This window comes from Bos taurus, chromosome 21 (assembly GCF_002263795.3).
Source record: "Bos taurus isolate L1 Dominette 01449 registration number 42190680 breed Hereford chromosome 21, ARS-UCD2.0, whole genome shotgun sequence".
Taxonomy (NCBI): Eukaryota; Metazoa; Chordata; class Mammalia; order Artiodactyla; family Bovidae; genus Bos; species Bos taurus.
This window is the reverse complement of record NC_037348.1, coordinates 59,455,782-59,468,455: the sequence shown is the minus strand read 5'-3', so window position 1 is coordinate 59,468,455 and position 12,674 is coordinate 59,455,782. Positions and strand designations below refer to the sequence as shown.

Here is a 12,674-nt window from a genome sequence, read left to right as displayed (position 1 = left end):
TGAGAGGCTCACGGGTAGAGCATTTCTTGACATCACTCTTGGCCCTCCAAGAAGCCTGTCTGGTCATGTGTGGTCAGGGAGGTCTCCTGACTTCAAGAAAGAGAAACGTGTTTTCTGGGTAGGGTCCAGCCCACTCCCTTACTTGTCCTGCTATTCTCGTCCTGGAGTTTCGGTCCACAGAAAATGAATCTCCAATCGCTCTTCCCCTGGGAGTCCATCTACCTCCTGCCTCATAGCCCGTAATCGAACCTGCGTCCACGGGTGTGTGTGAGGCTAAAGGGACTGATGTGTGTTGAGACATCGCAGCACCCAGCAGTGGCAAGTGCTGTCAGTGCACCTGGGCCTCCATGGGCACCGGGACCTCTGAAGCCGCTGTGTTTGGCTCAGGGTCACTGGAGGTTCGGCAGACGGAACACCCTAAATGAACTTCCTTGGTGGGCTCAGGTGTAGTTTATTTTTTGTTTGTTTTTGATAATGTGAGAAGTAGATTTATTTATTTAAACTGACACACATTGCATAGACAGAATCTGGTTTGTCTCAGAAGATGAGAACAGCCCTGGTAGAACAATCCACAGAGTGTGGGCCATCTCAGAAGGCGAGAGGCCCTCGGGTACAATTTGGAGGCCAGGAGTGCTGAGTGTGACTTGCTTGAGTCCATCAGTTTCATTCAAAGACAGGAGGTCCACGGACCCCCAGGCTCACTGGTGTCCTCCCACCAGCCATATCCAATGCAGCAGTGGGGGGCCCTTTGGTTTTGCATGGGTCTGTGACTCTGTGGCCATGCTCGCCCTGAGCCTGGGGGGCCTGATGTCATGGTGTCCATGGGGGGAGCACACCCAGCTGAAGGGATGCACACCGGGCCCATCGTGGGAATTAGTTGTCTGGCTGCCACTGGGCTCCCGTGAGAGCGTGTGTGTGAAAGCGTGTGCCCCTGCATACAGCTGGGGAAGCGGGGGTCTGAGTGGGGCTTTGGTCCATCGTGGCCACACTGCCACTCACACTTGGACAGCACGTCTGCATAGGGCCGGTTCCAAGCCATTGCTTATGTGGACTCCTTAAAGCCTCAGCCACTCCTGGTGTGGGTTCTGTCCTGACCTCCGGCTACAGGCAGCAACACTTGCTCCATATCACACTTGGAGGAGCAGTGAGGTTGGGATTTGAACCCGGACTGCTGCCTTTAGAGTCTGTGCTGTTCACAGTGGGTGGAAGGAGGGCTTTAGGAGGCCCAGGCACAGGAAACAGTTTCTGGGTAGACAGGGGGTCTAGGTAGTGGCAGGGGAGAGACTGAGGGTGGAGGACAAGCCAGAATGATGGCAGAGCCCCAGAGCCCACCTGAGAGTCTGTAGAGAGACAAGCAGGTGGAGGGCATCCTATCTGGGGGAGGCAAAGAAGAGCGCCAGGAAGGTCAAACATACACCTTCATGGTCTCACAGTCCTGGAGGCTGGAAAGCCAAGGTCAAGGTGTTGGCAGGCGGGTTCCTCCTGGGGCCTTGCTGCTTGGCTTGTCTGCGATTGTCTCCTTCTCCTTCCTGTGTCCCCACATTTCTCGTAATGGTCACCCCTCAGTCTGCGTGTGTCTGTGTCCCTAATCTTTTTTTTTCTTTTTAAAATCCTTGATTATATTTAGTTTTTAAATTGAGTGATGATTGCTTTACAATATTGGTTTGATTTATATCAATACATCAACATAATCAGCCATAGGTATACATATGTGCCCTCCTTCTTTGAACCTCCGTCCCACGTCCACCCTTTTCCAGCCCTCCAGGTTGTTACAGAGCCCCAGTTTTGAGTTCCCTGAGTCCACACAGCAAATTTCCACTGGCTATTTTCCATATGTTAGTGTATCTGCTTCCATGCTGTTCTCTCCATTCGTCTCACCCTCTGCTTCCTCGCATGCCCTTGTCCATAAGTCTGTTTTCTAATCTTTTCTTTCAAGGACACCAAGTCGCACTGGATCAGGGCCCTGCTCCAAAGACCTCATTTTAACTTAAGAAAGTGAAGTCGCTCAGTCGTGTTGGACTCTGCAACCCTGTGGACTGTAGCCTCGGAGAAGGCAATGGCACCCCATTCCAGTACTCTTGCCTGGAAAATTCCCATGGATGGAGGAACCTGGTAGGCTGCAGTCCATGGGGTCACTAAGAGTCAGACACGACTGAGCGATTTCACTTTCACTTTTTACTTTCATGCATCGGAGAAGGAATGGCAACCCACTCCAGCGTTCTTGCCTGGAGAATCCCAGGGACGGGGGAGCCTGATGGGGCTGCCGTCTAGGGGTCGCACAGAGTCAGAACACGACTGAAGCGACTTAGCAGCAGCGAGCAGGAGCACTGGTAGCCTACCAGGCTTCTCTGTCCATGGGATCCTCCAGGCAAGAGTACTGGAGTGGGTTACCGTTTCCTTCTCCAGGGGATCTTCCCAACCCAGGGATCGACCCAGGTCTCCCACATTGAAGGCAGACGCTTTAACCTCTGAGCCACCAGGGAAGCCCCCATTTTAATTTAAACTGCCTCTTAAAGGCCCTGTCTCCAAACACAGTCACATTTTGGGGTCTTGGGTTTCTGGACATCAGTGTATGGGATTTTGGCGGGGCACAATTCAGCCCATCACAGAAGAAGAGGGTAGTCTGGGAGCTCACACTGTTGTGTGTTGAGTTGCTCAGTTGTGCTTGACTCTTTGCGACCCTGTGGACTGCAGCCCACCAGGTTCCAGGCAAGGATACTGGAGTGGGTTGCCATTTCCTTCTCCAGGGGATTTTTCCCGACCCAGGGATTGAGCCTGGGTGTCCTGCACTGGCAGGCAGATTCTTTACTGACTGAGCCACCAGGGAAGCCCTGGGAGCTAACAGTAAGAGGACAGAATTTCCTTAAGGGAGGAAGGTGCCTCTGATGAGGGACTGGGTGGCTTTATGGGGTCCTAGAGCAGCCCCCTGGGGAAGGAGAGGGAGACTGATGGTATCCTGTGTTCACACATGAAGCACAGGAGCCTGGCACTCTGCCCACCACCTGGATGCCTCCGAATGAACAGGGACAAATCCAGCAGTGTGGCTGAGACCACGGGGAGTAGCTACCCTGAGCTCATAGCAGGAAATGAGGTATTGCAAATGCTACGCCCCAGCAAGAAAGTGAGGGATAGGGGTCATTCAGGGATACAGGCTGCTCAGCTTCTGGTAACCTCAGAGCTGCTGAGCAGGCAGAATCCTCAGTCCTCTGTGATGGGTACTTCCCTATGGATGAGAAGCGTCTTCTTGCCCAGTGCCCACAGGGGTCTCACTCCTCCGCCTGTCCTTCTTCTCCCTGCCATAGACACCCACGTCCCGAGCCTCTGTCCTTCCGCCCCTCTGGGGCTCTCTAAAACCTCACTCCCTCCCAGCCGCTGGGGTTCATCATCGCCCTCTGAGGCTGCTGGTGGGCACGGTCGCCCCCTTCGGAAGGTCAGCCCTGCCCCTAATCTTCCGATCTTCTCACGGAGAGGATGCGCTAGCCACCCCATCCTTTCTGAGGTCATCTTCCCACTCTCCCTTTCAGAACGAGGGGTTAGCCGCGATGCGTCTCTGTCTCTTCCTGTGCCTGGTGCTCCTCGGGCCCGCGGATGGCCACCCTCCGGCGCTCCCAAAAGAAGAAAATCCAGGAGGTGCCGCCAGCGGTTACCACGGCGCCGCCAGGCAGCAGGGACTTTGTCTTCGACCTCTACAGGGCCTTGGCCGCAGCCGCCCCCGCTCAGAACATCTTCTTCTCCCCTCTGAGCATCACCGTGAGCCTGGCCATGCTCTCCCTGGGTGCTCAATCCAACACGAAGGCGCAGATCCTGGAAGGCCTGGGCATCGGCCCGGGGGAAGGCTCGGAGGAGGAGCTCCACAGCGCCTCCCAGAGGCTGCTGCGCGAGCTCCAGCAGCCCCAAGACAGCCTCCAGCTGAGCCTGGGCAACGCCCTGTTCACCAAGCCCAGGTTGCCCATCCAGGAGGCCTTCCTGGGTGCCATGAGGACTCTGTACCTGGCAGACACTTTCCCCACGAACTTTGAGGACCCCGAAGGGGCCAAGAAGAAGATCAATGATTACGTGGCAAAGCAAACGAAAGGCAAGATTGTGGACTTGATAAAGAGCCTGGATGGCACCCAGGTCATGGTCATGGTGAATTACATTTTCTTTAAAGGTAAGACCCTTGGGCTTGAATCTGAACTTGCTCTTTGCAGATGCTTTTTGTCAAAAACAAACAAAACAAAAAACCCCCAATCCCTCCAAGACGAAACAAAACCAGTTCCCACACACATAAACGAGTGGGAGGGGGTTTAGTACTCTCTGGTCCCTGATGATAGAGTGAAGTCAACGGTCAGCCAGGTGAGACGATGCCTTCTTAGCCTTCTTGGTGCGTATGTGTGTGTTTAGTCGCTTCAGTTGTGTTGGACTTTGTGTAGCCTGCCAGGCTCCTCTGTTCATGGGATTCTGTGGACAAGAATACCAGAGTGGGTTGCCATGCCCTCCTCCAGGGGATCTCCCCAACCCAGGGGTTGAATCTGCATCTCCTGCATTGCAAGCAGATTCTTTACTGCTGAGCCACCAGGGAAGCCCCTCTTAATGCTTCAGGTGGTATAAAGAGCCTGATGCTGTTTCCTCCACTGGGGAAAAGCCAGCTCCTATTTGGGCCCCCAGGAACACTTAAAGCCACAGCATCCACATAAACTCTGAAGCATGAGTTTGTCAAGGCCACGATGCCAAAGAAACGGACACCATGGCTACTCAGGGAAGGACTGTGGGTCTTAGACGTGCCTTAGAGGGCTTTTGCCAGCTGCTCTGAGGCACCCACGTCCTCACCTCTGTGCCTTCCTGGGAGCTGGTTCCTTAGCCCAGAAATTCTGGGACAAGAACCTATTCCTCTGAATTGTCTTCTCTCCCCCACTTGAGAGTCAGTCTCCCCATCTTTGTCTCCCTGGCATTTCTTGTAAATATCCCTACTCATCTCAGCTTGTATGCCTGCTTCTCCTTCTAGATGCTGAGTCCTGAGCACCCTATATGGGGCCTGACTGAAGATAGAGAGGGGAGTGGGGAGAAAGGGAAAGAGGAAACTAGTTAAATTGGTACCCAAACCCCCTTCCTGTGGTCACAGAGAGTGAGGATCAAGCTTGCCTTCTAAGAGTTCTTGTCCTCATGTCCAGGTCTAGGCTTCAGAGGACAGCTGTGAAGTAAGCTAACTGGCCCGTGGGAGTTGGATCTGTATTTGATAACTACTAAGAAGATGAATGGAGAAGGCAATGGCAGCCCACTCCAGTACTCTTACCTGGCAGATCCCATGGATCGAGGAGCCTGGTAGGCTGCAATCCATTGGGTCGCTAAGAGTCGGACACGACTGAGCGACTTCACTTTTACTTTTCACTTTCATGCATTGGAGAAGGAAATGGCAACCCACTCCAGTGTTCTTGCCTGGAGAATCCCAGGGACAGCGGAGCCTGGTGGGCTGCCATCTATGGGGTTGCACAGAGTCCGACACGACTGAAGCGACTTAGCAAGAAGATGAAAGCAATTACTTGTATCACTTTGAACAAAATACCCATATGAAACAGACTGAGCAAGAAGCACAACCAAAGACTTCCCAGCAGGAAAAATCATGTTTTTTTCAGGACCCTTATGAACCTTTCCTCCAAACCTAGATTGAAATTCAATATTGGGAAAAGAATGGAAAAGAGAAGAACTCACCCTCCTCAGTGGGATATTTGAGCTTGAGTACCAACATCAGAGAACCAGACAAACAGCATTTAGGGTAAAGGGTGCCCGAAGACATGAAAACCAACCTCCTTGTTTTGCAAATGTGGGAGCATAGCCCCACAAAGTTCTAGTCTGTCCCCTGAATTAAGAAGGGGCTTGTCTTTATATTGAAGAGGCTTTGCTGTCACTTCTCCCAACGATACTGCTCTAAAGAGGATGCTCTCTGGTAGGTTTACTGTGAGCACACTTTTCATTGGTAGCTGACAATTTCTAATTCCTTTTCCATTTCAATCTGTAGCTAAGTGGGAGACAAGCTTCAACCTCAAAAGCACCCACGAGCAGGACTTCTACGTGACCCCAGAGACGGTGGTGCGGGTCCCCATGATGAAACAACAGGACCAGTTTTACTACCTCCTGGACCGAAACCTCTCCTGCAAGGTGGTGGGGGTCCCCTACCAAGGGAACGCCACTGCCTTCTTCATTCTCCCCCGCGAGGGGGAAATGGAGCAGGTGGAAAATGGCCTGAAGGAAAAAACACTCAAGAAGTGGCTCAGGATGCCCATGAAGAGGTATTCTTCACACTACTCTGGGCCAGCCTGCTGTGGCACACCCACAGGGCCACACGGCAGTGGTGGGAGCACTCACCTGGCCCAGGACCTGCCTCCAAGCCCAGAAGCATCATGTGATGTCCCAGCTCTGGGGCCTGAGTCCCCTAGCTGGAGGGAGCAGGGCTGGAAGCTGGGTTTTCTGGTGGGACATCTGAGTGGGCAGTGACCACTGGGGACAGCTCAGGTCCAAGTCCAGAGTTGGATGGGTTCCTTTCTAGACAACAGGTTGGAGGAGCATTAGGAAACCTAGAGATAGCAGTAATATGAGCCAGTGCTCTCAGAGAGTCTAAGAAAAGGTCCTCTTCTCTTTCCAGGCGGCTTGAGCTTTATCTTCCCAAGTTCTCTATTGAGGGCTCCTATCAGCTGGAGGAAGTCCTCCCCAAGCTGGGGATCAGAGACATCTTCACCTCCGACGCCGACCTGACCGGCATCTCCAACCACTCCAGCATCCGGGTCTCTGAGGTGAGCCCAGAAGCTCCTGAGCACCTGCTTCTAGAAACTTCTATCCTTTTCTGTTATATTCTATTCCATTCTATTCACCCCATCCCTCATTCCATATTCTTTCTCTCTCTCTCTCTCTCCTCTTTTCCCTCAAGAAGCAAAGGTTTCACTTTGCCTCTTGTCCTCTGAGCAGTGGGAAGCTGTATCCAGCGCCGTGTCTTGCAGGTGTCTTGTCTTAAGCAATCAAACCTAAGAATCAGAGGCTGACTCCTTCACTTACTGCGTGACCTCCAGCATTTACTAGACCTCTCTGAGCCTCCTTTCTCTCTATAAACTCAGAGAGTCACACCCTTGCTGTGAGAGGCAGTGAGAATTCAATGAAAAACATGTGAGCACTCACCCCTAAGCCCTGGGGGCACAGTAATTGTTCAGTCACCTCATCTCCTGTCTGCTTCATGGCTCAGGAGCACAGAAGTTCAGATAGTGGTGCCATTGGCAGAAGCTTGGCTGTTTCCCCCGATGGCATCTCCCTGCCCCTGGTGGCTCCGTGACACCTGATGTCTCCGTGACGCCTGATGTCTCCCCTGTAGATGGTGCACAAAGCTGTGGTGGAGGTGGATGAGTCTGGAACCCAAGCGGCTGCAGCCACGGGGATGGTCATCACGTTCAAATCTGCCCGATTGGGCTCTCAAAGGATAGTCTTCAACAGGCCTTTTCTGGTGCTCATTGTGAAGAACAGCAAACACATCCTTTTCTTAGGCAAAGTGACTCGCCCTTGAGATGAGGATTTCTCAAGGGGCCTCCATAGTGGAAGATGAATGTGCACGATGGCTGTCTGTCTGCTGGGAGTTGCTGATTTACACAGGTTTGGTTGACTAATGAGACTCCCACAAATCATAATATTAAGAACATCATCAAAACACTGATGACTGCTTTTTTTCACATGATTGCAAGACATGGGTGCCTTGGAGAACATTTGGTTTTGCCCTTGCCTTTCATCAGTGGAGATTAGCCCTGAGGCCCAGAGAGGTTGGTTGACTTGCCCAAGGCCACACAGCATGTTAGTGGCAGAGAGAAGCCCAGAATCTAAGCACCTGTTACCCAGCCCAACACCACCAGTTTCTGTAGGAGCATTGTTCCAGTAGATATTTCCAACAGGAAGTGTATCTCTAAGCCTAGCTTCCCACCTTTTGGCAGTACCAGCTATCAGTTCATCATGGCTTGGAAAAAAAATGCTGGGATGGGAGTATGAAATCGGGCTTCTGTCCCAGCTGTGTGACTTTGGGTAATACTATCTCTCTCTGGACTTCAGTTTCCCCATGTCAGGTGAGGGACTGAAGAATCCTTGAAATCATATAAAAAGGCTAGAATGTTCCCCACCAATCACTGTTGATTTCAATGCATTTAAGTGCCACTCATCTTTTAAGAAAAGCAGGTGGACAGCCGGGTAGACATGGCCAACCCGGGATTGTACTGTCCTGTGGGTTAAGTTACAACCTCGTGGGCTTGGCTAGGTGTGGAAGAATGGAGGCCTGACGCGAATACTAGAGTGTCATTTGAAGACCCTAATGACTAACCGTGGATTTTAGTGTCAGCAATAACAATAAAGCATTTTGCAAACACTGGATGTCATTGTCCTTCTGGAGGCAGTGCTGGGAATGGTGACATTCCTAGCTTACCATGTTCTAGGACCAATGCTGGCTGCTTCACCTGGATCGTTAGACTTACCCTTCACAATATCCTGTACCAGGCAGGCACTCCTCTTACTTCCATTTTACAGACAGGGAAGGTGAGCCTTGTTGGGAACAGGTAATCTCTCCAGTCACACAGCTCCTTGGTGGTAGAGGCAGGATTGGACCCTGGGAGTGTGGCCTCAGGACCTCCCTCTCAGCCTTGGGCTCTGCTGCAGAGCAGACATGACCTGGAAACAGAAGCCCAGGTCAAGTGCATCAGGGCACCAGCTCCGCTGTCATCCAGGTAGGCTCAGTCTCCTCCTTCATGAGTCCCATCACGCTTCCCCATCTGTCAAATGAAGGGGATCAGGCACATTCCAGCATCAAGGAATGAATGAGTGAAGGAGTCCTTCACTTAGTCTCAGACGGTCCCCTAATTCGCTGCCCCCAGGTCTGACCCGTGAGTGCCTGTCACCCCACTCTGCATGCCCATGGCTTGCTTCTCATGAGCCTGTGCTCAGGAGACCCTTGCCTGTGTGGCAGGTGTGTGCCCCTTAGAACTAAGGTCAGAACCCCGAGCTTTGACCATCCCCTGAGGTAGGAGCACTTACTATGTGCCGGCCACACTTTGCATCTGTGATCTCTGATCCTTCGACAACCCTGCATGCCTATCAGAGTCCCCATCTCACAGAGGACAGCCTGAGCGCGTGCCCAGAGCCCTCCAGTGAGAGGCCCAGGCTCGGGGGCCCAGATGGCACGAGTATGGGCTGGCGGCAGGGCAGACGCTGCAAGCAGCACCAGGCGGCTTGTCCTCGCGTGTGCGCCTCGGGCTTGGGAAGCTGGGGAGGATGGGGCCTCTTCATGGGGCCTGACTCACTCCTGGGTGCCTTTTCCTTTCGTAACACCTGGTCTTTTTTTTTTTGGCAAATATTTCTCTCAGCGTTGACTCAGCCAGTCCAAGGTCAGGGGAGGCCCTGACTGTACCACGTGTGTCTGGCCAAGGTCCAGCGCTGTCTAAAGTTCACTCAGCAAATAGTCACTAAATGCCCCCATGTGGGGAACCAGCCCGGGCTCGGGGCAGCTGATTTGGGGGGGGGCCTGGAGGGAAACTCTGAGCTGGGAGTCAGCACCGCTCACGTGAGTCAATTGTCTCACCATCCTGGGATGAACAGATCGATAGAGCCACTCAGACAGAGAGAGAAGGAGGGTTACATTCTGAGGGAGCAGGTGAGATTTTTGCCAAAGAAGTGACCTAAAGTGAGCAGATAGGGCTTCATGGGCAGCAGATTTGGGTACAGGGCTGGGCCGTCTGGCCGGGGGAACAGCTGAAGCAGAGTGTGGCTGAGGAAGCTGCAGTGTGCACGGGAGATGGTGGTGGCTTCAGTGTGGGCCAGGGCCACGTGGGGAGGAGAGCAAGGAGGGAAGAGGGGGCGATGCTTGTGGTCCAGTGACAGGGACCCTGGACACTTCTCTCTCATCCTGAGCTTCAGCGTAGTTTGACCATCCTCACCACACCTAAGTCACTCCCTGGACCCCTTCCAGGCCCTCGCTCTTCCACCTGTGTGTCCGTAGATGCCTCACACAGCCCTTTAGCGGGGGCTTTCACACCCATCCACACCTGCTCCTCCATCGACCCCACCAGACCTGTCTTATAGGTGCCTGCATTATAGGCATGGCTGTCCCCATCCGGGGCCTTCCCAGCTGGCACTAGTGGTAAAGAACCCGCCTGCCAGTGCAGGAGATATAAGAGACACAGGTTCAATCCCTGGTTCAGGAAGATCCCTTGGAGGAGGGCATGGCAACCCACTCCAGTATTCTTGCCTGGAGAATCCCATGGACAGAGGAGCCTTTTGGGCTACAGTCCACAGGATCACAAAGAATCAGACACGAATGAAGCGACTAGGCATGCACACACACCCACCTCTGGACCTTCTTTCTTAGCCCTTATATTCATTTTCTAGGGTTGCCATAACGAAATTCCACAGATGGGGCAGCTTGACAACAGACATGTATTATCTCACAGTCCTGGAGGCTGGAAGTCTGAGATCAGGTGTCTCCAGGGCTGTTTCTCTCTGAGGGCTGTCTTTGGTGTCTGCAGATGGCAGTCGTCTCTCTGTGTCCTCACGTGGGCTTCCCTCTTGATCTTCTCCCTCTGGATCCCCTCCCCTTCCAATCTTCATCAGTCGAGTCGGATGGTAGTAGTGCTAGTCGCTCAGTTGTGTCCGACTCTTTGCAACCCCATGGTCTGTCCATGGGGCTCTCCAGGCAAGAATACTGGAGTGGATAGCCTTTCCCTTCTCCAGAGGATCTTCCTGACCCAGGGATTGAACCCAGGTCTCCTTCGCTGTAGGCATTTTCTTTACCATCTGAGCTACCAGGGAAGCCCATGTTGGATGGGGACCCACCTTAATTTTAACTTAATCACCCTTTTAAAGATGCCACCTTTGAATATAGCCACATTCTGAGGTACTGGGGTTAGGACTTTAACATATGGATTTGGTGAGGACATAGCTCAAAGTCACCCATCTTTGAGTTCCTTGGAAGCTATTACCAGATTCACTGCTGTTCTTAGGCACCCATCTTCGCTTCCCTCTCTGACTACATGCACTCTGAGGCCCTCCCCACTGTGGACTTCAGAGAGCAGAGGAATGGTTCAAGGGCCCAGGATTCCTTCCCCCACCATTCCCAGCAGAAACCCAGACCAGAAAGAATGACCTTGGTCTCCAGAGAAAGCGCTTCACACCCCATGGAACAACCTTGGCTAGCCTACCCTTGTTTATTTAACTCTATCATTTGAAGGCTACTGTTTAAGTGGTTCCTACAGGGAATCAGGCAGGGAGCTAGGACAAAGATGTAAACGGTGAGCCTAGCAGATGCAGGCTTAGGCAATAACCAGGCATGCACACAAATACACAAAATTACAGACTGTAATGAGGGCTATCCTTTTGTTCCCAGATGTTTATTAAATATCCCTTGGAACTGCTCCAGGTGCTGGAGATAAATGAAAAAATGAGCAAAGATCTCTGCTCTGGGCAAGCTATATTCTAGCATGGAAAGATAACAACAAAAAAGAGAGAAAAAAAATCAAAAAGTAAAATATGTCACATTGTCAGTTGATGATAAAGTGCTATGAAGTGTGAGTTTGACAGTCGAGCATAGGAAGTACAGAATACAGGACAGAGACTTGACATCCGTGAACTTGACTGTATGATCAAGGTCAGCTTCACCAGTGGTGTGGCATGTCATCATCTTGGGTTCTCTGATATGGAGTGACCAGAAAGGAGCATTGCCTCGGTGGGATCTTCCCCCAAACACGTCACCTCCTCACTCCGATCATGAGAAAACACCATATAGACCACAGCTGAGAGACCTTCAACAAAATACCTGGCCAGCCCTACTCTTCAAAAATGTCAAGGTCACACAAAGCAAGGAAAGCCTGATGCTATGGACCAAAGGTTTGTGTTCCTTCAAAATTCACATGTTGAGGTCCTCACCCTGCAATGTGATCGTGTTAGAAGGTGGTGCTATCGGGAGGTGACTAGGTCATGAGGGTGGAGCCCTCATGAATGGGATTAGTGCCCTTGAAAGAGACACAAGAGCTCGCTCTTGTCCTTCCTCACATGAGGACTTAAGCAGAAGAGAGTCCTCACCTGACTATGCTGGTTCCTGATCTCAGCCTGGATGTTCAGCCTCCCAAACTATGAAGAGTAAATTTCTACTGTGTATAAGTCACTAAGCCTGTGGTATTCTGTTATGGCAGCAGGACAGTTTCAGAGACCTAAAAACTGTCACAGGCCAGGTGAAACTAAGGAGACCTGGAAACAGTATAATGTGGTTTCCTGGATAGGATACTGGAGGAGAAAAAGGACATTAGTGGAAAAAGTGAAATCCAAAAGAGTCTATACCATGCCAAAGTTCGCTCCTTAGTTTTCAGAAATATGCCACGGCTACATAAGATGTTTATGTCTCAAGAGCTCTCTTCACTGTCATCACAACTTCTCTGTACATCTAAAATTGTTTCAAACTAGAAAATTGACTTTTTCCAGTGAGATGTTAAAACAAATGTAGAGAAGAGAGTAGGTATGGGGTTGGGTGGGGCAGAAGCAGGGGACTAGTTAAGGAGGAGAATGAGCACCAAGAGACAGGCAAGGACCTTCTACTGCTCAAGACAGAGAGCTGTAGGTGGTGGAATTGAAGCCAAGAGCTGAGGGGCAAGCAGGGATGAATGGGGAGACTGTTGCTTGTACAGAACGTG

At 51.8% G+C, this 12,674-nt stretch overlaps 1 protein-coding gene across 1 annotated transcript; it reads left to right on the top strand.

Annotated features, from left to right (window-relative positions):
• Window positions 1-3,524: 3,524 nt before the first annotated feature.
• On the top strand, window positions 3,525-8,368 carry LOC338050 (plasma serine protease inhibitor; the record flags this gene model as incomplete). The annotated part of the gene is given in 5 exon segments (NM_176646.3): window positions 3,525-3,581; window positions 3,583-4,150; window positions 5,996-6,266; window positions 6,620-6,767; window positions 7,337-8,368. Coding segments are annotated over 5 exon segments (1,215 nt in total). The 3' UTR covers window positions 7,526-8,368.
• Window positions 8,369-12,674: the final 4,306 nt, after the last annotated feature.